The sequence below is a fragment of the Periophthalmus magnuspinnatus genome, chromosome 8 (assembly GCF_009829125.3).
Source record: "Periophthalmus magnuspinnatus isolate fPerMag1 chromosome 8, fPerMag1.2.pri, whole genome shotgun sequence".
NCBI classification, from domain to species: Eukaryota; Metazoa; Chordata; class Actinopteri; order Gobiiformes; family Gobiidae; genus Periophthalmus; species Periophthalmus magnuspinnatus.
Window position 1 is genome coordinate 11505452 of NC_047133.1, and position 25679 is coordinate 11531130.

General features: G+C 35.9%; 1 protein-coding gene across 1 annotated transcript in view; it reads right to left on the bottom strand.

Annotated features, from left to right (window-relative positions):
* Nucleotides 1-25679, bottom strand: part of cacna1aa (calcium channel, voltage-dependent, P/Q type, alpha 1A subunit, a) — a 107190-nt gene that overhangs the window by 62825 nt on the left and 18686 nt on the right. Inside the window, exons 2-5 of the mRNA XM_055223865.1 lie at nt 21291-21396; nt 20623-20762; nt 9737-9828; nt 7889-8041 (exon numbers count right to left, since the gene is read on the bottom strand). Of these exons, the coding sequence (XP_055079840.1) occupies nt 7889-8041; nt 9737-9828; nt 20623-20762; nt 21291-21396 (491 nt within the window). The remainder of the gene's footprint in view (nt 1-7888; nt 8042-9736; nt 9829-20622; nt 20763-21290; nt 21397-25679) is intronic.

Below are 25679 nucleotides of genomic sequence, written 5' to 3' on the forward strand. Positions count from 1 at the left end.
TTAACTAAAATCCAGGCAACCAACTCGCTGAATTTTTTACCTTTTAACCTCAAATTTCACAGTTATTAAGACAATCTACTAAGTCCAAATTGCAGTCTACATGTTGCAAATCTAAAAATCATACAGTTTGTGATGTATGTATTGTTTAAATTATATTGTGAATGGCATATTAATGTGTTTGAAATCAAAATGTTGGTCAAGTAAAATACATTTATTCTACAACTCCTTTTTGCGTGAACAGTTTAACCTTAAATCATTTCATTGTCTGTTTTATCACTGCAGTATCATTAGTTTTATTGGAAATGCAGTGTTAGCTCATGCACATAGCAGCCCTCTCCATAACCAGCTAGTCTCTGCTGAGCTATTGAATGTCACACAATGTCATTAGAAGGAGCCAGAGCCGGTACGCTAGTGATGGATACCACAGGGAGCTAGCTCGGTGGTAACACTAGAACTGGGGGAGGGCCGTATCAACTCAAATGAATATCTCTATGTATTTTTGGCAAATGATAATCTGGAAATATTTTTGGAATCACAAATGAATCACAAGCAAAATGTGCAGGTTAGTGTTGTATTGTTCAATTGTATTTGTATTTGTAGTTGTTTTGTGTCGGATTGGTTTGGAGTGGAGCTGTACAAAATGAAACCAGCTCCCTTATTGAAATGGCTTTATACAAAACACTGACGGTGCAAGAACATCATCTACTGTCACATTGTGTAGTGAAGGAATTGAACAAAAAATATAACATCAATTAAAGTTAAAGCACAAGTTAAAAAAATACAACTCCAGATACAATGTTTCATTGTTTTATATTACATTGTTATAATATTTTTAGGAAATAACATAATTTTCCAGGCTGATTAAGAACAGAATCCAGTTCACCTTAAGTGTGTTTTTGTTGGATAAACAGGTGACACATCGGGTCACATCTGTGGAGAGGCAACCACTCCCTCAGTAAAATGCTAAATTTGTAAGGTCATTTTGAGGAATAAAACAACATTGTGACTTGGATATGTTTAAAGGTACAGTAAAGAAAGTTAAAACCATATTTCAGAACACTATCCATTGAGTTAGATTTATACTATGGGAGATTATAGCCAAAGGAACAACATTTCTATGGAAACAGGTCAGGTTTGTGGGATGCAAGCCCGCTCACAATAATGCTTTTTTTCAGTGAATAAATACAAAAATAATAATAATAATCACTGTGGCTTTAGTGTCATACTATGGAGTATTCTAAGCAAAGCGTGGAGACCAGCAAATGGTCTGCCCGTCACCAGAAAAGGTACGTAGATGCAGTGCACCTACCTAACACCAAAAAATGAAGCAAAGCATATTTATATCATTATACTGAATTCAAATAGTGACTCACAGTTCTGCGTTAAAGTGTTTTTTTTTTTCAGCAAAGTTCTTGAAAAATATTCAAAATATCCCACTATTTTTATCTGTAGTTGTTTTGTTTTTTTCCTCATATTTATCGAGGCTGCCCATGTAAATAAATGGCATTGTGGGCCATGCTAGATCATAACTCATACAACCACATATAACGCAGCATTGAGCTATCTCGAGGTGCATTTCATTCATAGCTGTGATTAAGCCTGTGTCAATTATGTGCCTTTTCAGTGCAACAGAGAGAAGGGAAATGTGTCAGAGCCAGCCAGCGATCTAGCTAGAAAAACGATCCGGAGAGCATAAGGAGAAGGGATGATTCACCGTGTGTGCGTCAGACGATTGCACTTACTGTAAGTCTGGCAGGGCAGGCGACATCTTAACCCCCCCGGAGCAGGCTCACATGCTGGGCACTGCTCAGCGCTCGGAAGCAAGGGCCCCGGTCTTCCGTTCAGGTGGTGTCCGGGAATACAATGTTATAAAGATAAAAAGTGCTAAGTCAGCACCATGTAGCTCGCACCATCTGTCACTGTTCACACTCCAGGCACGTGTGAGGAGTTCTCCAACTGTGCGGCCCTGTACTCGCTACTATGAGCTTTTATCTTAGTTTGCTATTTTAAGTACGGTTTTGTGCTAGGGAGGCGATTCTAAAAAAGTAAAAATAAATAAATAAATAAATAAGTTGGGAAAACAAAACTGTATTGTGTGCAAATTGTAGGGGTACTTGAATGGATTCTGTAGTAGCAACTTTGTGAATTGCTTTTAAGTAGAGCTGTGACTGTTTCAAACTCAATTTTGATACTACGGATTAGACTCGATACTTGATACTGTTTTTGATATTAAAGATAGACTCGATACCAATTTTGATACTCAAATGATAATTTTTTTAAAACAGTATTTTAATTTTCAACACAAAATAATAGTACTTCTTTATTATACCATGTAGTCTGTTCTAGTTTCTGATAAAACTCAAGATGAAACTGTTCAGGAAACGGGAAACTCTTCACATTATCTCCAGTTATGTGATTTTTCTTTCAGTATCGATACTTGCTTAAATGAGTATGTTGTTTAGATTCTAGTTTTTGTGTTTTCTGATTTTCTATCCTTTTGACAACCGTGCTGTGAAAAATTGTTTTTCCAAATCATCAATGATCAGTTTGGTGATTTTTTAAAGAAGACAACATTAAAATCCTTTTAACTGTAGTTTTTTAGTCTGTTGAAAGTACTGGATGCTAAAGCCAAGATTCATTTTTGGAATACATTTTTCGTCATTTCGCCCAGTCTTATTTTTGTGTTGAAATGGTGGTTTTAATTCTGCATATTCCATGTTTTTTGACGAGCATGTTTATATAGCTCTTGTAAATATTGTCAAAGATGTTACATGTGCAGTTTAAATCAGGCTGATATCAATAGCTGCTAGCCTTAAAGTTGAGATGCAACTTAGTCATCTAAAATGATCAGAATGAGTCAGGTGAAGATAGAAGAGCATTTCCTGGATCATCTAATGACATCACAAAGTGGAACAGAGAGAGTTTTTAGGAAAGTAGGATGGTCTAAGTTTGCAGGAATATTCAGACGTGGAAATGCAACAAAATAAAACCTACCATCATTATAAAGGTGTTTGAATAATTTTGTTTAATATTGGCTTGTTACATATGCTTATAATTATGGTAAACTAGTGTGAATGAACTCATGAACTATTAGCCATGGCAATAATACAATCTTTTTTTTTTATTGTAAAGAACAAGTTACACAACCTAGATTTGAAGGTTTTAAAGATAGGAGACCAGGGGAAACTTACAGGAAGACACAGGAAGAACATGTCAACTCTACACAGAAAATTCCTACTTGATCCGGGAATCGAACCCAGGACCATTGTGCTGCGAGGTGACAAGGCTTACCACTCATTCACTGTACTGCCATCAATTAGACACGCAGTAGTGTGTGACCAGAGGAAACCTACACAGACAAGGGGAGAACATGCAATCTCTACAAAGAAAATCCCACCTGATCCGATAATCGAACCCAGGACCATCTTGCTGCGAGGTGGCGGGGCACCGCTCACTGCTGTTATAAACTCATTAGTGTAAAAAAAAAACACCCATTACATGTACTATTTCCTCCTCTCTTCTCCTGAAACAGTGGCTCCTCTGGTTCACTTGTCAGCTGTATCGATCGCTAGGCTCTTAGAGGATTTACATAAGGCGCTCACACACTTGTAATTAGCGGTTTTGTGTTAACTATATGTGTGACAGACAGGGCCCTGAAAGCCAAGGAGACTGGCAGTGTTTACTATGGAGGTGTGAATATGTCCAAATCTCACTGTATGAGCGTTTATGCAATCACAGCAGGGTAACTGTTTTGAATATTGCAGTAATGAATATGCAAGGGCTTTAATACAGTGTTTTTTATATGGAGCTTGTCAAACTGCATCAAAACTGAAAGCTGCACTCGGTAACTTTCCTGATAGATGGTCCTCCACATACTGTTTTTGCAATGTTCCAAAGTTTGGCATTATGCTAATATATGAAGCGGGTGATGTCACTTGTCTCTATGGAGATAGTTCCGTGTCAAATAAATAAAGAAATTAAATATTATGCTATGATTCCTGTGTATTTTAAAATATAACTTGACATTTTACATTTGCCAAAAAGTATTGCGTCTATTAATGTTTTCTAAATATGATGATGATGTATTCTTATGGTTTTTTGTTTTTTTTCCACACATTGATATCATAAAATACAATAAAAAGATCAAACAAACAAACAAAAATTTTAAGTTAAGGTGTTATTTTTACTAAATTTTACCAGAACGTGTGTGCCTTGCCTTAAGGTTAAAAAATATTGTCTATCACAATGCATATGTAAGGAAATCAAAAATTGTATTACATTGTCAGTTTCTTTATGTGACCTGTACTGAAAAACAACAAAGGATCATGGTCTTTGTAGTTTCCTCTGCTATTAACCCTTTACCATTACCGCTGTAACAAAACAATGCATTTCAGGCCCAGGAGGTTGCAATTTGAAATACTAACTCCAACACAATTTTGCATGATGTATCGACATTCCAACACCACTTTTTTGTTATATTCTTAAAGACCTTATTCATTTTGTTCCCAGGATCCTGTCGACTGTGGGATCGGAGTTTGACTTGAGAACTCTGAGAGCGGTGCGTGTGCTGAGGCCGCTCAAACTTGTCTCTGGTATTCCTAGTAAGTAAAAGTTCCATATTAAGTTCCACATTAAAAGTTCCACATTAAATTACAATTGATTTATTTGGGTTGTAAATAGTTATAGTAATAATAGTTATGTGTAATGATAAAGTTGTAAACTATTTTTTTTTCCAGTAAAATTGAGTTGCCCCAGATATATTGTAAAAAAAAAAAACAGGTCTTATGGTCAAAATCAAACCGATGTGTGCTGCCTGCGTCTAATTATATAGTGTATTTATCATCTGTGAACGAGGAAGTAATGCCGGGATGTTGTTAGTTAGTAGTTGTTGTTAGCCATGACCGCTAAACTTCGCTTAGGCCTCTGAAAGTTGTGTAAAACCCTTATAAACTCGTCGTGGTGAATAATTAGGATGCCCAGATGTGTTTTTAAAATGGTAAAAAATCTGGTACAGCATCTTAAACATCTCAAGACTGATCCAGAATACTTGTTTTTGGTTCGTGAATGGCTCAAACAAACTTGCTAAATATGCCTGAACAGTACAACTTCTAGCTAGCATATAGTCATTTTGTGCTGACAGAGAAGATGGTAAAGTTTGTCATTCCTCTAAAGTGCTATTTTTATTAACCAATTCACATTTCATTTCTAAATTTGACGATGATTTATTTTTGTGACCTAATTACTAATGGCAATAAAATCAAACATTATAAAAACTTGCAATATTTAGACTTGTACAACGCATGAATTAGATACAAAATTAGCATGTTTCACACAAAACGCATGTTAAAAATAGGACTTGTGCGAGCTAGTTTTCTATTAGCACTGTTTGTGTAATATGCCACAGAAACAGGTTGGTGTGAACACTTGGTTACAGTGGCAGGGGCGCTCCAGCACCACTGCAGTGATATTAATAGGCTGCTCTCCACTACAACAGCTGAAGAGGCTTACTCATCATAGAAATCATGGAAATCTGTAAATAACTATTGTACAAGCTTTTCAGTAACAGTCTGATAACATAAAGACAAATGTCATGATAGGTGGTGTCCAAATGACATTACAACATTCTACAGTCCATACTTTAAAACTGAGCTATGGTGAAAATTCTATCGTAAAAATTGGAGTTTTAATTGTGAGGATTGTGAAAAGCTAGTTTTATGGTTAATTTCTTTGTATATTTGTTACTGGGCCTGTTCACATGAAACAAAAACTGGTACAAACGTCACTGTTTTATCTGTCAGAACAAATAAACCTGGTGAACCTATTTATTTATTTATTTAGTCGCACAGGCACAATTACTGTGAGTTGACTGGACATATATGGCTAGTTGGTCAACACAACCTCTAACCTAATTATTATTATTATTATTTTTATATTCAATCTTACTCTTACTGAGAACCTGGCTTCTGTACACTTCAATTTTATTTTATTTATTATTATTATTATTATTATTTTTTTTTTTAAGGAATAAAAAGTGCTGAATTTTGCCATGACGATAACAACAACTAGCATGCTAAGCTCACTTCCTGAATATCAGATGGTAAAACACTTTCTAATAAGTTGCAGCACACAGCTGACTTATAGTATTTTGACCTCAAGAGCTGCTTATACAATATATTTATGTGATGGGGCAAGACAAAGTTTGCAGGTACAGGGTGTAAATGTGTTTTTGATACAAACACACAAATAAAAATAAAACATTTGCATGGACTGACTCATGTACGATGCTGTGTGGTGCAGGCTTACAGGTGGTACTCAAGTCCATCATGAAGGCCATGATCCCCCTGCTGCAGATCGGCCTCCTGCTCTTCTTCGCCATCCTCATGTTCGCCATCATTGGCCTGGAGTTCTACATGGGCAAGTTCCACACCACCTGCTTCGACAATCAAACAGGTACGCACCTCTCTCACTCTCTCACTCTCTCTTTCTCTCTTTCTCTCACCACACACACCATCATGTAACAGATCATCATTTACACGGAGGAGCTTTTCATCATTTGGACAGCAACACTTGGCTCCTTGATGTGTGGAGAATACAGCAATGTTGAGCTGTTAAAGAAGACATATTATGCTTTCATTCGGATGTTAAGTATTAAATCATATACAGAGATCATTATTTTACATATTGTGACTTAAAAAAGATGTAAAGCCCCAATGCGTAACTTTATAGAATTAAAAATAGATTAAAGTGTGTTAAAGTGTTTTTTTTGTTTTTTTGTTTTTTTTTCATTTTGGTTGTTTTAATTAGATTAAAAAACAGAGAAAAACCATGCATCCCTGTGAGCGGGCTTGAATCTCCAACAAACCTGGCTCTTATTTGGCCGAGAGGATGTCCTTCACCTGACTTGTCTCCATGGAATGGTTGTTTCCTTTAGCTATAAAATTTCACAGTACAGCATAAAACATATCTAGATCCATGGAAAGTGTTCCAAAGCATGATTTCAACCTTTATGTTCACGGAATCGTGCAGATGATGTGCCACCTCCAGAAAATTGAAAATGAAACCTCATATATACATCTCCTTTAAAGAGTTTATATATATATATATATATATATATATATATTATATATTATATATATATATATATATATATATATATATATATATATATATATATATATATATATATATATATATATATATATATATATATATATATATATATATATATATATATATATATATATATATATATAACCTTTAAAGGAGATGTATATATGAGGTTTCATTTTCAATTTTCTGGAGGTGGCACATCATCTGCACGATTCCGTGAACATAAAGGTTGAAATCATGCTTTGGAACACTTTCCATGGAGATAGATATGTTTTATGCTGTACTGTGAAATTTTATAGCTAAAGGAACAACATTTCCATGGAGACAAGCAGGTGAAGGACATCCTCTCGGCCAAATAAGAGCCAGGTTTGTTGAGATTCAAGCCCGCTCACAGGGATGCATGGTTTTCTCTGTTTTTTAATCTAATAAAAACAACCAAAATGAAAAAAAAAACAAAAAAACAAAAAAAACACTTTAACACACTTTAATCTATTTTTAATTCTATAAAGTTACGCATTGGGGCTTTACATCTTTTTTAAGTCACAATATGTAAAATAATGATCTCTGTATATGATTTAATACTTAACATCCGAATGAAAGCATAATATGTCTTCTTTAACAGCTCAACATTGCTGTATTCTCCACACATCAAGGAGCCAAGTGTTGCTGTCCAAATGATGAAAAGCTCCTCCGTGTAAAATGATGATCTGTTACATGATGGTGTGTGTGGTGAGAGAAAGAGAGAAAGAGAGAGTGAGAGAGTGAGAGAGGTGCGTACCTGTTTGATTGTCGAAGCAGGTGGTGTGGAACTTGCCCATGTAGAACTCCAGGCCAATGATGGCGAACATGAGGATGGCGAAGAAGAGCAGGAGGCCGATCTGCAGCAGGGGGATCATGGCCTTCATGATGGACTTGAGTACCACCTGTAAGCCTGCACCACACAGCATCGTACATGAGTCAGTCCATGCAAATGTTTTATTTTTATTTGTGTGTTTGTATCAAAAACACATTTACACCCTGTACCTGCAAACTTTGTCTTGCCCCATCACATAAATATATTGTATAAGCAGCTCTTGAGGTCAAAATACTATAAGTCAGCTGTGTGCTGCAACTTATTAGAAAGTGTTTTACCATCCGATAATCAGGAAGTGAGCTTAGCATGCTAGTTGTTGTTATCGTCATGGCAAAATTCAGCACTTTTTATTCCTTAAAAAAAAAAAATAATAATAATAATAATAATAAATAAAATAAAATTGAAGTGTACAGAAGCCAGGTTCTCAGTAAGAGTAAGATTGAATATAAAAAATAATAATAATAATAATTAGGTTAGAGGTTGTGTTGACCAACTAGCCATATATGTCCAGTCAACTCACAGTAATTGTGCCTGTGCGACTAAATAAATAAATAAATAGGTTCACCAGGTTTATTTGTTCTGACAGATAAAACAGTGACGTTTGTACCAGTTTTTGTTTCATGTGAACAGGCCCAGTAACAAATATACAAAGAAATTAACCATAAACTAGCTTTTCACAATCCTCACAATTAAAACTCCAATTTTTACGATAGAATTTTCACCATAGCTCAGTTTTAAAGTATGGACTGTAGAATGTTGTAATGTCATTTGGACACCACCTATCATGACATTTGTCTTTATGTTATCAGACTGTTACTGAAAAGCTTGTACAATAGTTATTTACAGATTTCCATGATTTCTATGATGAGTAAGCCTCTTCAGCTGTTGTAGTGGAGAGCAGCCTATTAATATCACTGCAGTGGTGCTGGAGCGCCCCTGCCACTGTAACCAAGTGTTCACACCAACCTGTTTCTGTGGCATATTACACAAACAGTGCTAATAGAAAACTAGCTCGCACAAGTCCTATTTTTAACATGCGTTTTGTGTGAAACATGCTAATTTTGTATCTAATTCATGCGTTGTACAAGTCTAAATATTGCAAGTTTTTATAATGTTTGATTTTATTGCCATTAGTAATTAGGTCACAAAAATAAATCATCGTCAAATTTAGAAATGAAATGTGAATTGGTTAATAAAAATAGCACTTTAGAGGAATGACAAACTTTACCATCTTCTCTGTCAGCACAAAATGACTATATGCTAGCTAGAAGTTGTACTGTTCAGGCATATTTAGCAAGTTTGTTGAGCCATTCACGAACCAAAAACAAGTATTCTGGATCAGTCTTGAGATGTTTAAGATGCTGTACCAGATTTTTACCATTTTAAAAACACATCTGGGCATCCTAATTATTCACCACGACGAGTTTATAAGGGTTTTACACAACTTTCAGAGGCCTAAGCGAAGTTTAGCGGTCATGGCTAACAACAACTACTAACTAACAACATCCCGGCATTACTTCCTCGTTCACAGATGATAAATACACTATATAATTAGACGCAGGCAGCACACATCGGTTTGATTTTGACCATAAGACCTGTTTTTTTTTTTTACAATATATCTGGGGCAACTCAATTTTACTGGAAAAAAAAATAGTTTACAACTTTATCATTACACATAACTATTATTACTATAACTATTTACAACCCAAATAAATCAATTGTAATTTAATGTGGAACTTTTAATGTGGAACTTAATATGGAACTTTTACTTACTAGGAATACCAGAGACAAGTTTGAGCGGCCTCAGCACACGCACCGCTCTCAGAGTTCTCAAGTCAAACTCCGATCCCACAGTCGACAGGATCCTGGGAACAAAATGAATAAGGTCTTTAAGAATATAACAAAAAAGTGGTGTTGGAATGTCGATACATCATGCAAAATTGTGTTGGAGTTAGTATTTCAAATTGCAACCTCCTGGGCCTGAAATGCATTGTTTTGTTACAGCGGTATGGTAAAGGGTTAATAGCAGAGGAAACTACAAAGACCATGATCCTTTGTTGTTTTTCAGTACAGGTCACATAAAGAAACTGACAATGTAATACAATTTTGATTTCCTTACATATGCATTGTGATAGACAATATTTTTTAACCTTAAGGCAAGGCACACACGTTCTGGTAAAATTTTAGTAAAAATAACACCTTAACTTAAAATTTTTGTTTGTTTGTTTGATCTTTTTATTGTATTTTATGATATCAATGTGTGGAAAAAAAACAAAAAACCATAAGAATACATCATCATCATATTTAGAAAACATTAATAGACGCAATACTTTTTGGCAAATGTAAAATGTCAAGTTATATTTTAAAATACACAGGAATCATAGCATAATATTTAATTTCTTTATTTATTTGACACGGAACTATCTCCATAGAGACAAGTGACATCACCCGCTTCATATATTAGCATAATGCCAAACTTTGGAACATTGCAAAAACAGTATGTGGAGGACCATCTATCAGGAAAGTTACCGAGTGCAGCTTTCAGTTTTGATGCAGTTTGACAAGCTCCATATAAAAACACTGTATTAAAGCCTTGCATATTCATTACTGCAATATTCAAAACAGTTACCCTGCTGTGATTGCATAACGCTCATACAGTGAGATTTGGACATATTCACACCTCCATAGTAAACACTGCCAGTCTCCTTGGCTTTCAGGGCCCTGTCTGTCACACATATAGTTAACACAAAACCGCTAATTACAAGTGTGTGAGCGCCTTATGTAAATCCTCTAAGAGCCTAGCGATCGATACAGCTGACAAGTGAACCAGAGGAGCCACTGTTTCAGGAGAAGAGAGGAGGAAATAGTACATGTAATGGGTGTTTTTTTTTTACACTAATGAGTTTATAACAGCAGTGAGCGGTGCCCCGCCACCTCGCAGCAAGATGGTCCTGGGTTCGATTATCGGATCAGGTGGGGATTTTCTTTGTAGAGATTGCATGTTCTCCCCTTGTCTGTGTAGGTTTCCTCTGGTCACACACTACTGCGTGTCTAATTGATGGCAGTACAGTGAATGAGTGGTAAGCCTTGTCACCTCGCAGCACAATGGTCCTGGGTTCGATTCCCGGATCAAGTAGGAATTTTCTGTGTAGAGTTGACATGTTCTTCCTGTGTCTTCCTGTAAGTTTCCCTGGTCTCCTATCTTTAAAACCTTCAAATCTAGGTTGTGTAACTTGTCTTTACAATAAAAAAAAAAAGATTGTATTATTGCCATGGCTAATAGTTCATGAGTTCATTCACACTAGTTTACCATAATTATAAGCATATGTAACAAGCCAATATTAAACAAAATTATTCAAACACTTTATAATGATGGTAGGTTTTATTTTGTTGCATTTCCACGTCTGAATATTCCTGCAAACTTAGACCATCCTACTTTCCTAAAAACTCTCTCTGTTCCACTTTGTGATGTCATTAGATGATCCAGGAAATGCTCTTCTATCTTCACCTGACTCATTCTGATCATTTTAGATGACTAAGTTGCATCTCAACTTTAAGGCTAGCAGCTATTGATATCAGCCTGATTTAAACTGCACATGTAACATCTTTGACAATATTTACAAGAGCTATATAAACATGCTCGTCAAAAAACATGGAATATGCAGAATTAAAACCACCATTTCAACACAAAAATAAGACTGGGCGAAATGACGAAAAATGTATTCCAAAAATGAATCTTGGCTTTAGCATCCAGTACTTTCAACAGACTAAAAACTACAGTTAAAAGGATTTTAATGTTGTCTTCTTTAAAAAATCACCAAACTGATCATTGATGATTTGGAAAAACAATTTTCACAGCACGGTTGTCAAAAGGATAGAAAATCAGAACAACACAAAAACTAGAATCTAAACTAACATACTCATTTAAGCAAGTATCGATACTGAAAGAAAAATCACATAACTGGAGATAATGTGAAGAGTTTCCCGTTTCCTGAACAGTTTCATCTTGAGTTTTATCAGAACTAGAACAGACTACATGGTATAATAAAGAAGTACTATTATTTTGTGTTGAAAATTAAAATACTGTTTAAAAAAATTATCATTTGAGTATCAAAATTGGTATCGAGTCTATCTTTAATATCAAAAACAGTATCAAGTATCGAGTCTAATCCGTAGTATCAAAATTGAGTTTGAAACAGTCACAGCTCTACTTAAAAGCAATTCACAAAGTTGCTACTACAGAATCCATTCAAGTACCCCTACAATTTGCACACAATACAGTTTTGTTTTCCCAACTTATTTATTTATTTATTTATTTTTACTTTTTTAGAATCGCCTCCCTAGCACAAAACCGTACTTAAAATAGCAAACTAAGATAAAAGCTCATAGTAGCGAGTACAGGGCCGCACAGTTGGAGAACTCCTCACACGTGCCTGGAGTGTGAACAGTGACAGATGGTGCGAGCTACATGGTGCTGACTTAGCACTTTTTATCTTTATAACATTGTATTCCCGGACACCACCTGAACGGAAGACAGGGGCCCTTGCTTCCGAGCGCTGAGCAGTGCCCAGCATGTGAGCCTGCTCCGGGGGGGTTAAGATGTCGCCTGCCCTGCCAGACTTACAGTAAGTGCAATCGTCTGACGCACACACGGTGAATCATCCCTTCTCCTTATGCTCTCCGGATCGTTTTCTAGCTAGATCGCTGGCTGGCTCTGACACATTTCCCTTCTCTCTGTTGCACTGAAAAGGCACATAATTGACACAGGCTTAATCACAGCTATGAATGAAATGCACCTCGAGATAGCTCAATGCTGCGTTATATGTGGTTGTATGAGTTATGATCTAGCATGGCCCACAATGCCATTTATTTACATGGGCAGCCTCGATAAATATGAGGAAAAAAACAAAACAACTACAGATAAAAATAGTGGGATATTTTGAATATTTTTCAAGAACTTTGCTGAAAAAAAAAACACTTTAACGCAGAACTGTGAGTCACTATTTGAATTCAGTATAATGATATAAATATGCTTTGCTTCATTTTTTGGTGTTAGGTAGGTGCACTGCATCTACGTACCTTTTCTGGTGACGGGCAGACCATTTGCTGGTCTCCACGCTTTGCTTAGAATACTCCATAGTATGACACTAAAGCCACAGTGATTATTATTATTATTTTTGTATTTATTCACTGAAAAAAAGCATTATTGTGAGCGGGCTTGCATCCCCACAAACCTGACCTGTTTCCATAGAAATGTTGTTCCTTTGGCTATAATCTCCCATAGTATAAATCTAACTCAATGGATAGTGTTCTGAAATATGGTTTTAACTTTCTTTACTGTACCTTTAAACATATCCAAGTCACAATGATTTTGTTTTATTCCTCAAAATGACCTTACAAATTTAGCATTTTACTGAGGGAGTGGTTGCCTCTCCACAGATGTGACCCGATGTGTCACCTGTTTATCCAACAAAAACACACTTAAGGTGAACTGGATTCTGTTCTTAATCAGCCTGGAAAATTATGTTATTTCCTAAAAATATTATAACAATGTAATATAAAACAATGAAACATTGTATCTGGAGTTGTATTTTTTTAACTTGTGCTTTAACTTTAATTGATGTTATATTTTTTGTTCAATTCCTTCACTACACAATGTGACAGTAGATGATGTTCTTGCACCGTCAGTGTTTTGTATAAAGCCATTTCAATAAGGGAGCTGGTTTCATTTTGTACAGCTCCACTCCAAACCAATCCGACACAAAACAACTACAAATACAAATACAAGTTGAACAATACAACACTAACCTGCACATTTTGCTTGTGATTCATTTGTGATTCCAAAAATATTTCCAGATTATCATTTGCCAAAAATACATAGAGATATTCATTTGAGTTGATACGGCCCTCCCCCAGTTCTAGTGTTACCACCGAGCTAGCTCCCTGTGGTATCCATCACTAGCGTACCGGCTCTGGCTCCTTCTAATGACATTGTGTGACATTCAATAGCTCAGCAGAGACTAGCTGGTTATGGAGAGGGCTGCTATGTGCATGAGCTAACACTGCATTTCCAATAAAACTAATGATACTGCAGTGATAGAACAGACAATGAAATGATTTAAGGTTAAACTGTTCACGCAAAAAGGAGTTGTAGAATAAATGTATTTTACTTGACCAACATTTTGATTTCAAACACATTAATATGCCATTCACAATATAATTTAAACAATACATACATCACAAACTGTATGATTTTTAGATTTGCAACATGTAGACTGCAATTTGGACTTAGTAGATTGTCTTAATAACTGTGAAATTTGAGGTTAAAAGGTAAAAAATTCAGCGAGTTGGTTGCCTGGATTTTAGTTAATATCACTGTAGTAGCTAATCCACATGAAATAAAATTAGCTATGTTAACTACTAAGCATAAATGTTCTAAAATGAAATAAAAATGAAATGCAAAGACAGTAAAATTATTCACAAATTCGCAGGTTTATGGAGTAAGGCTAAGCAATTTTGAAAATATATACAATTGCATTTTTTTTTTTTTTTTTTTTTTTAATTTACGATTGTGATTAGATTTGAGATGAACTGTAAACTAATCCAAGAATCCCATGCATTTCAGAACATGTTTGTCAAGGTCTAAACTACAGGGTTAGCAGGTTTTAGACAGAATTTGACAAGAGATTTAGTTTTTTTTTGTAGAAGAAATCATGTTAAGTAATCGCAATCTGCTATTTACAGCTATTAAAATTGCAATTTCGATTTGACTGCGATTAATCTTGCAGCAATCAAAATCAAAATTGTCAAGTTTGAAATGCATGGACATCTTTATAAAAAAAAAAAAAAAATAGATTATTGCCCGTAGAGTAACGCAGTCCTCCATCTGAGATTATGAAAAATTATATTTAAATCAAATTCTGAAAAATAAATATAACTTATGATGTAACCTATACAGTATAAACCTTGATAAGCTATTCCCAGCATCCTCTTGGTCATAAACAGTGTCAGACAGGAGCAGCAGTCCCTCATTCACAACCTCGTCTCCACGGTTACAGGGCCCTCTCCCATTCACAAGTGTCTCCATGGCAACAGGGACTTGGGCTCATTGATAGAATCTTGATATCACCTAGGTAACAAGGCCAGGGGAGGAGCCAGAGTAATTGTTTTTCCACACAATAGTATTTCAAGAAGATAAACAGCCACTTAGCAAAGAGATGAAAAGTGGCACACGGCAGATAATAAATATATGAATTAATGTCTTTTTTTTTTTTATTTCAGCACTATGAAGCCTACTGCAGTATCTTTACCTGCAAAACCATTTTAGAAAGAGCCACTCATCGATTTCAGCTTCCAGATATAGGTGACATTTTGAAGACTTTTCACAATTCAATGATATACATACTATTTGGGTTGAAGTTGTCATTGCTATGGTAACGTATTTCATCATTCGGAACCCATGGATACTCTTCTCTCAGTCCTTCTGATTCATGCTGCATGGAGATGTTAGCTCTTTACTCGGAATGTTCCACAGTACGGCATTAAACATCTATCTTGCAATTACATACTTGCACAGCTGTTTTTATTAATTGAAAAACATGCATTCTGTCAGCTATGGCCTAGTGATGTCACCTGCTCCATGGGAATTGGTAGGTTTAATGGTGTACAGTGGAACGTTCCAGGCAAAGCAATAATTTCTCTGCTGAGACAAGCAGAAACCAGAAATGTTTCATAATGTACTTAAACAAGAAGTGCTCCTCTGTGTTTTTAGAGAGAGGGTATTGTACAAAACTGACTTCTGGAGGTTTCTACCATATTATAACATTATTCCCTCATCAAAAACACGCTGGAAGAGGTTTTATATGTCATCCATGCATATTTGAATAATCAAGTCATCTCTCCCAGGTCCTATTTGAACCCTTATGGTTAACAGTATGAATCTGCTCAAGGCCCAGCCCACAAGCAAAACAATACACAACAACTTCACAAACCTGGTGCGATGTGTAGTCGTTTCATTACCAGGATGAAGGGGGAGTGACTGAAACTAATGAAATATTTTATTATGTTTTTTCGGCGAATGTAGCATTTTCAAAATAATAAAAGGAATAAATAAAACATGATGATCTAAATATGTTATGTATGTATCATTTGAGCGACCAGGCTGAATACTACATATAAAAAAATATATAGTTTATTAAACCGACTACTATTAAGAGTCATTGGGGAAAGGCAATAGCTTGGCCAGTATAGGAAATCAACAATATAATCCCAATCCATACTATCAATTTTCATTTCCAATCAATGCCAGGACAGGGGAGAAAACAGGAGCAGACGGTGAGGAAGGAGAGGGATGCAAAGGGATGTAAACTAAGTGTAATTGGACTAACAATCAATAAAGCACATAAAGTAGCTTACTCCCCGGGCCAAATCACTTTACGACAACACAACAGCTCTGGACAGATACATTTCCAGTTCCCTTTTCTATCCACGGGGTTCAGAATGATCAAAAACTAGGACCGTTGCCATAATGATTAACCATTTAAAACTAAATATTATATCTTTTGAATGGTGAAATGTTGGGTCAAAATGTTGTATATAACAGGAAGCAGGAAGACATGAATAGGGCGACATTAATTTTCTGACATGCATTGTGACTAGATTTGCAATTTATGTTTTAATAATACAATTCTGTTCTCATTTTGAAAAAAAGACTGAAGTATGATCTCATAAACTAACACAAAAATCACATTTCAGAACATGTTTGTACAGATCTAAAGTACAGGGTTAGCAGTGTATATGTAGAATAACTGGATATTGTGTTGTGTGTGGAGAAAATAGTACTTAAAAAAAATTTAGCTACTGCAAATTACGACTGAAAGTTACAAAGATAAAAAAGCTACCCTCAAGCTCTGGTGAATACCCTATAAAGGTGTGTGATAGTCTTCAAGATAATTATGGAAAATGTGTTTGCCAACCATGGGTACAAGAACTATAGCTTTGTATTACACATTTCAGATGATTTCCATAAATGATGCTGTTAACACTGCTAACAACAACTATCTAAAAACACTACTTCCTCTTTGAGATCGAAAAAAATACTTTATACTAATATTCAGACTTGATTTTGGTATTAAAAACTTCTAATCTAATGTTCAAATCTAGTTTCGATACTACTTTTATTATCGATTAGTATTTAGGTACCAATATTTGTTACAGCACTGGCATACAGATTTTTTTTTACCATAAGAGCTTCTTTATATACTGACTGTATTGAACAAATTTTACTGTAGCCTATTACAAGAAATAATTGAATAGCCCGACAAGTATTTTGTTTATTTAACGCTGCAGGCTTGCAACTGTAATAGGTACAATCAAATAGTTATCTGTGCCAGACCCGTCTTTCTTCCTTTTCGAAGGCGAGACGTGCTAGTAGGGTAAACTAGTTCAAGACTTGCACCATATGACTACTTTCTGCTCTGATTTTAATTTCAGATGCTAAGAGTCATTTGTTCTGTCCTTTGTGTGTGATCAGACATTGTCCACAAGTGCTCCTAAGACAGCGGGGGGACAGGGGGGACGTTTGAAATGGAAATGGGCAGTAGCTCATGAGGAGAGGTTTCAGCTATAGGTGGGTTGAAAGGCCAGTCCGTGTTTCATGTTCAAAGAGCAGCTAAAAAGCACCCGCGACATTTATACAGCTCAACAAAGAGAGAGGCAGCGCACGGACAGAGGGGTAAATGTGATGTATATGTGCTAGGTAGGCTAAAAGTATAGGAGTATCAGCTAGCCTAACAGACATGCATAAACAACTTAGCATTACATAACAATGTAGCATAACACAATGTTATAAACAAATGTGATATTAGGGATGTTAATGTGCATATGACAGGTTTTTCTAACTTAACTTATGACTTGCTTTGGTGGGATAGTGCACATGGTAAATATTCATTGCAGTTTTACATCAGGTAAGTGTCAATGTTTGTGGAAAAAATTTGAAAAAAGAAAAGTACAAACATTCAAGAAGTAGTGCTGAGTTCTAAAATGGAATACTTAAACTATGTCATTAACATCAAAAATTCTATCCAAAATGCGAGTCAAATGTCAAATGTCATAGACTGCATAAAGAAGTGGACTAAGGGAGTGCTGCTGGCTACCCATATCCAACCACTAAGTAAAATTATAAACCTAAAATGTTGAAGAAAAAAAAAATAGATTTTAGTAAGAAAGTAAAAATCTTAGTAAAAATCCTAAATTTAAGAATGTTAATGGTAAAAAAAAATATAAAATCTGACAACTGGACAAAAAGTCTGGTCAGATTACTGGTGGACACTGCCTTATATCTATCTGAAGGGAGGAGCTAACTATACTGAAACTAAATCACCTATTGTTTGCAGTTTCTGTTTGTAAGCTAGGTCTATTGTGCTACACTAAGTGTGAACTGTGTCTGAGTCATACTTAGCATAATCATTCAGTCCCTAATGGCTGCTTTCACACTTATTAGAATCCTGGCTAGCCCTATTGTTTGATTTGGGTCTGAAGATGGACTTATAGATGGGAGATAGATGATGTCTAAGGCCCCCATCTCTGTTCAAGGAAGGATTGCTTCTTTAACTCCGTCTCAAACCATTTCCTCGGGACCTCAATCCCACTACTGAGACTAGCTCAATAGACCTGGTCTACAAACAGAAACTGTAAACAATTGGCATTTTAGTTTAAGTATAGTTAGCTCCTCCCTTCAAATAGATATAAGGCAGTGTCCACCAGTAATCTGACCAGAACTGAAGAAGTGGCATGGATGAGCAGTGAAACGTCTTTACTCCTACAACTTTTTGTCCATTTGATATTTTTCTTTTACTATGGATCAGACCTGGACGACTAAGGGGTTACACAGACATAATCATGTTAAATGAAAGCATAGCTGCCCCCTACAAGATATTGATTTTTTTCAATAATGCCCACCCCAAATCTTAGGTCTAAAAAAATTATGTGATATCATTAGAAGCCCACCAAGCTATAAATTTCCATTATAACAGTTTCCAATGGCTTTACCCCACCTGCCGCCCAGTCTTCCATGCTGTTTTGTATCTTGTCACCAGTGTTGCCATAGCGCTCTTCTATCGTGTGTGCGGGGAGGGGGTGACATTTGCTGGCGACCCAGGCTACGGTGCTCCCTGCAGTTCAGCTGTGTGATCCCTCTGCTGCCTCGCACAGAATGGGGGCTTTCATTAGAGACAACTAACACACAACTACATCTAGATACACAGGTGGAGGGCACAACCTTGGCATTTCTCATAATAGGGTGAGGTAATGTAATGATTTTTAGGCTATTTATAATTTATATTTTTTGTCTTCATCTGTCTAAACGTATTTGTGGATGAAAAATATATAATCAGTAAATAAGTCACAAATAGATACTAATCAATACTAAAACTAGACACTCATTTCAGCAAGTAAGTACATTCACAGGACAACCTGAACCTTTCCCGAATAGCTTTATAATAATCTTGAGCTGTGCCAGAAAACGTTTAAGACCACATAGACTAGACACACCCATGGATCATTATGGCACCTACCTCATATAAGGTAATGTCAAAAAAGTACTATGATATAATGTTGAAAATTACATTCTTCGTCGAAATAAGAAGTGTTGTTCTTTTTTTTGTTTTGTTTTTTTGTTGTTTTTTAATTATCATCATGGTATCGTAATCGGTACTAAGTCTATGACAACAAATACTTCACAGTGGTAACTTTTAACAAGTTCAGGAGCATTATCATTTGTGAGCCAGGAGGATATTTTGTTTCTCCTCACTGGACCTAGCTACATAATTGCCGTGCTATTTGCTACAACAAATCCTTCTTTCCAATATACAGCCGTAATTGGCAATCCCGGTAGTGCTGTAAATACTGCCATTTATAATATTTAAAATGTTGTTTAAAATGTCACTCTGTTGCAATTTTCCCCAAATTGTTACGACACAGACAAAAAACCTGAAAGTCTCCAACAGAGTTTGTAAGTCCATAAACCATCAACTGACTCCTGTACCCTTCCTGTACCCAAATTGTTTCCACTACAAACATGGTCATACTGCTCCAAATTGCTGCTATTTTTACTTTTTATTTTTCATGTTATTTATGGGTTTTTGGATGGGGTCTTGCATCTTTGGTATTGCACTTTACATCAAAACTATGCAGTGTTTGATGTTCTAAACCTAATTTTGTGTAATTTCTATGAAAATGCCAATAAAAATCTTGAATCATAAATCTTGTTCATGTGTATTGATGTCAACAGAGGGAACTCTAATGCAAATCTGTACATATATTGATTGCTTCTGTGCTGGGTGTCTCTCCCTGCTCTTCACTTCATTCATGTTGTACAGTATTATGGTGTGACATCCATATTAGCATAGCGTTAAACTGTAATTGTAAAGAAAGTTCAGGAAATGTTTAAAAAGCCATCTCTAAAAATCCAAGGATTCATCTGTATTCATTGTTACTGCATTGAAAAAGAGCAAAGGATCATGGTCTACGTAGTTCAGTTTTTACCCTGCTGCCACATCAATCCAAAAAAAAAAGGCCCAGGAGCATAATTGTAAAAGTTCAAGATATTATGATATACAAACTGAAAGCCAATAACATAAAAAGAGAAATACAGCCCCTACCCCGTGAGAACCACCACAAAGTCCATGACGTTCCAACCATTCCTCAGGTAGGAATTCTTATGGAAGGCAAAACCAAGGGCCAGGATCTTGATTCCAGATTCGAAGCAGAAGATCCCAATGAAATACGGCTCAGTATCGTCCTAAGGAGATACAAGGAAAAACAGAAACACCAGGTTAGAATGCTGTTGAGTAATTGTACAATGCAAACAAAAAATGTCGTTTGCTTAGTTGTTTGTCACAAAAAATGCATAAAAATAAATGAAATCTCTGCTTCACTGGGTTAACTGGAGCAGAAGAAAAAAATGCAAACTTTTGAGTTATTTTTGGAGTAAAATGTGCCCTCACCACAAATGGAAAAGAAGAAGTAGTGACTTATGTTAATTCCGTTAGTGCGCACCTCTGTTTTTATTGGTTTCTGTTTTGTTTAATATAAAAAAGATAACAGATTTTAATTTTTTACCTATCATTCAGGAGTTGTTGTTCATATCTATACATTTCTGATGGAGAACTACAACATTTTTGCTTGTGTTCGAAACTCATCAAAACAAATTTCTCAACGTTCTCAAATATAATAAACACACATAAGAGTATTTAGTTATACATGTGTGTGTGTGTGTGTGGGTGTGTGTGTGGGTGTGAGTGTGTGTGTGAGTGTGTGTGTAGCTTACCAGGCGCTCTGACAATGGCGTCTTGTCTCCATCAGGCAAATGCTGTTCGAGGGCCAGGACAATGCAGTTGGCAATGATGGTGGCTAGAATCATCCACTCAAATGGAGTAAGGGAGTGGGTCAAGGAACATAACACAATCTAGAGAGTAATATTATACAACAGAGATACAACATTTACATTTCTAATAAAGATTAATTCAACCAGGAGGATGTTTTTGCTTCTTGTTCCTCCCATACCTGACATCAACTCTCTGTCTCTATCAATCACAACCTATTACCTTTGCATTTCATTTAATCACCTCCCACGATATTCATAAAAATGCACTACTCTTTAATCTTTCAACTGCTTTCTTCTTTATATCCACCACAGCAGCAGAACTATCCGCCTCCTCCACCCCCAAACCCATTCACATAGATTCATTCTCTCTCCCCTCCCTCCTACTCTTTTAGTTATATTCTCCCTACAAACAGAATCAGAATAAGTTTTATTGCCATAGTCAAATTCAGCACAAGTGTGTATCATTCGTCATAAACTATTTGCTCGTTATGAATCACGTCTTTGTTCGTGCTTCATTAAAGGGGACATATTTGTAAAATCAACTTTTATGAACTTTTAACAATGTTACAACAGTGTTCCCTCCTCATTAACTCAAAGTTGTTTTTTGATTCAGGCATGTGTCAGTAAACCCGTATTCAAGGGTTGCTCCTATACCCGCCCATTGCTCTGTACTTAGGTATAATTATCTAAAAAATTCAGACTCTGGGTGAAACATGTAAGGTTGAAAATATCACATAATACATTTTCAGCAATAAAAACATTTAATTGAAAATCTACTGCTTGCTACAGTGAAATGCCGCTATGAAGAGGTGGGGTCTATTAGTTCTGCAGTTCTGAACAGGAAGTCAATAGACCTGTTTATTATGAAGCCATGTTAGATTAATATTACGCTTTAAAATGAACTAAAATAATGATTTGCACATGTTATACTTTAATACTTAATACCTCAAAAAGCATAATATGTCTTCTTTAAGTCTAATGAAGGTGTAGTAAAAAAAAATGTTACCCTTTGTGCCCATTTCGGAACATAAAAAGCTAAAAACAATCCCTCATTTTGCGAAGTGCTTTGTTTTGTTTTGCCATAGACAAAATTAAACCCACAAGACATCCCAAACCAAGACCCTATAGCGATACCAATCCAGGAATACAAGTAAGATTGAACGCACCATCGCAACCTCCTCAAAGTCCTTTAGCTTAAATTAGCAGCTGAGAAATGTAGCCGTGAGCTAATAGGTATACAAAGGAGGGGCTACAGTATATCTTATTGTATATCTAATTGTAGAAGACACACACACACTCGCAGGCCCAGTCAGTGGCTTCATAAATCAATGCGCCTGTCTCTTTAAGGTCAAAAGATAAATAGTTACATTAAAGGAGAGAGGGAGCGAGGGAAAGGTGTACATCTGTACCGGAGATGAATGAGGGATGGCGGAGGGATGTATAGAAAAGGAAGGAACAGACAAGGGCAAAGCTATGTGACTAAGCAAAATGCCAGCGCTACAGTCACTTAGCATGCAAACTGAAACTAAAGAAAAATATAAATAAATATAATTATGACTTTAAGTAAAAGTATTATCTTTCTTTTGGGTCTCATATTTTTTTTTTTTTTTAAGAAGATAAAATGCCTTTTTGCACACACTGGCCAATTACGATTGTAATAGAGGGTAGGCAAGTGTTTCAAAGAAGGGGGAGCTCTTTCCCTTCTTATCATATTCTATTATTTAAGATTCACTTACATTTGTAAAGATATATGTTTTAATTTTAAAAGTTTAAATTAGAATGAGAGAACACCATTTGTTTAACTGCACAATAACCATACTTTGCAAGTAAGAAAGTCACGAGTAAACTTGTTTCATAATAATCCTTAATTTCATGATTCATTTTGATTATTAAAAACACAAATTTATCAGTTAATTAGATTAATTGCCCAACTTTACATTTCACACTTTTATGTTGGAGGCATTTCCTGTCACAACTAGCTACATCCCTGTTTTAGATTAGGTAAGGTGAGTGAAATGTCTTGTCCAAGAACACAACAGCATGTGCCTTCCCAACTTAAGATTTCCAGACAAATGCATAACCTGTACACTGTTACAGAACCACCTGAGATATAGACCAAAGCAAGACTCTGCTTTGTAAATGTTCACGCCCAGTTATTCCAGTTGCAAAGAGATTTTGTTGATATTAACCACAGGTTCCTCTCCTGTCACATCCAGCCTCATGTATAGGCACCATGATGATTGCAAAACAAAAAAATTAAATGTCCCTATATCTTTGTGCAGGATGTATATTTGAATGGATTGGATGCAATTACTAAAATGTAATTGTAGTCCATAACTGAGCATAATCCTCCGAACGTTATGTTCTAATGATCCTAAGACTTTTGTACACCAGGAAGAATGTGAGTGCAAATGCAAACAAAGAACATATCAAATCTATATGTTAGAGCACAAGATGTATTCATGGAAACTGCAATTCCTGGTGTTGACCTGTAGGTCACTAGGAGTAGTGTGTGGACAGTAGAAGTTGATGTCTGGCTTGGTGATTGAGTTTGACCACACCACAGAGCCATACCTGAGGTGAACATTCAGGGCATGGCTCCATTAGCTGGCTGCCTCACTAGGCTTGTACTAGAACAGGCTAATGCAGAGGACGTGCTAGGCTAGTAGCATGGATCTATTAAAAATCTGGATAGAGCATTATCCCCTTCAGACCTGTTGTGACTTGGACTAGTGGTGTCCATTGGTACTTCTGTGGAAAATCCTCTGGAGCCTAAAGCATTATTACCATAGGGCACAATGTAAAAACAAATGACTCGTTATCAGTTAAAAATGCTTTGGTTGCTTAAATTTTTTTTTTTTTTTTTTTTTTTTTTTTTTTTAAGCTAGTGCAGGGACAAGCTAATGAGGACAAGCTAAGCTAGCACAGAGACAAGTTATAATGCACGGGGCCATAAGGACAAACTCAAATGTCCCAAGCATATATATATTTAGATTTACTGGCCTATTTAGCTGTTACACTGCATTCCAAGGTGATGCATTAGCTATTACTGTCCATAGTTTGCAGGCAGGCTTATTCCTGTTGAATGCTTCTAATTGGTTTGTATGGTCAGATTGGTTGAGAGGCAATGAACTACTTTAGCTCTTGATTCGACATTCATTTAAATATTTCCTGCTATGTATGTATGTGTAGTGTAAAAATAAATGAGCAAAATTAAAGTCACGATGAAAATTCCAAAATTCAACTACTGACAAAAATAGACAAATTAAATGTAATGCAAAGCGTATACAGTAAAACTGTAGTCTATTGATACTTTGCAGTAACATCACCCTGTGTGTCTATGGCACAATGTTCAGCAGATAACGTGGTGACACAATACACACATAAGCAACACTGCCAAAAATATTGTCATAAGAAGAAATTTAAAAAAATATTTAAACATCACATTTTCAGGAGTCTGTGATTAATATAAGTTCATGATCTTTTTAGGTGAAAGCGGTTGGCTAATAATAGCTAGCTTGTAACTATAAGGTTATGAGAGAGAGGAGCTTGTTTAACAGCACAAATCATCTCACTTGCTGTAGTTCCAGTTAAGTCAGTTCTTTATGGTCCGATTGTGCAGAAATAAAGCTCATATTAAACTCGAACTTGAATAACAGAGCTCCAGACAGAGCAGTGCCTCCAGTTAGCTTCACACACCCAGGGAATGGGTGACACCAGTTGCAAAGTATCAAAAAAACATTCACCCCTGAACTGCTATAAACATATATTGCATCATGACACCTATAGAAAGTATACTTTCAATCTCTCCACTTGTATTGGGGGAAAAAATAATTGCATCTCTGCAAATAATGAATTCAACACAAGTCTACAGCTATGTACACTGACAGAATATACATCAGACATATTGTGAATATGGAAAATGAGTCACCCACTGCCATAAAGCTTCAATAATGAATTGGCTCTTCCTTCGTTCAACTGCAGGCTAAGTATAGCACCACCGTGGAGGTACAAGCAAAGCAGGAAGTAAGAAGAGGGAGAGATTTTGGATGTCCCTCCCTTCTGCATCTGGTGACACAAGTACCTAGAATGTGATTTTCATGCATTTGTCAGCTTTCAAGAAGACATAATAGTATTTGGTATTAAAAGCTGAACTATAACATATGCTGATCTTTATTTTATATTTTCATAAATATCATTTCATTGTAAATAGAAATAGGGTAGTTGAGTTTATGTTCAAAACTGCTGTCTCTGTAGTGGCATTTCACTGTAGCAAGCAGCAGATTTACATTTACATGTTTTTAGCTTTGAAAAATGGCTGCGTAACAATTT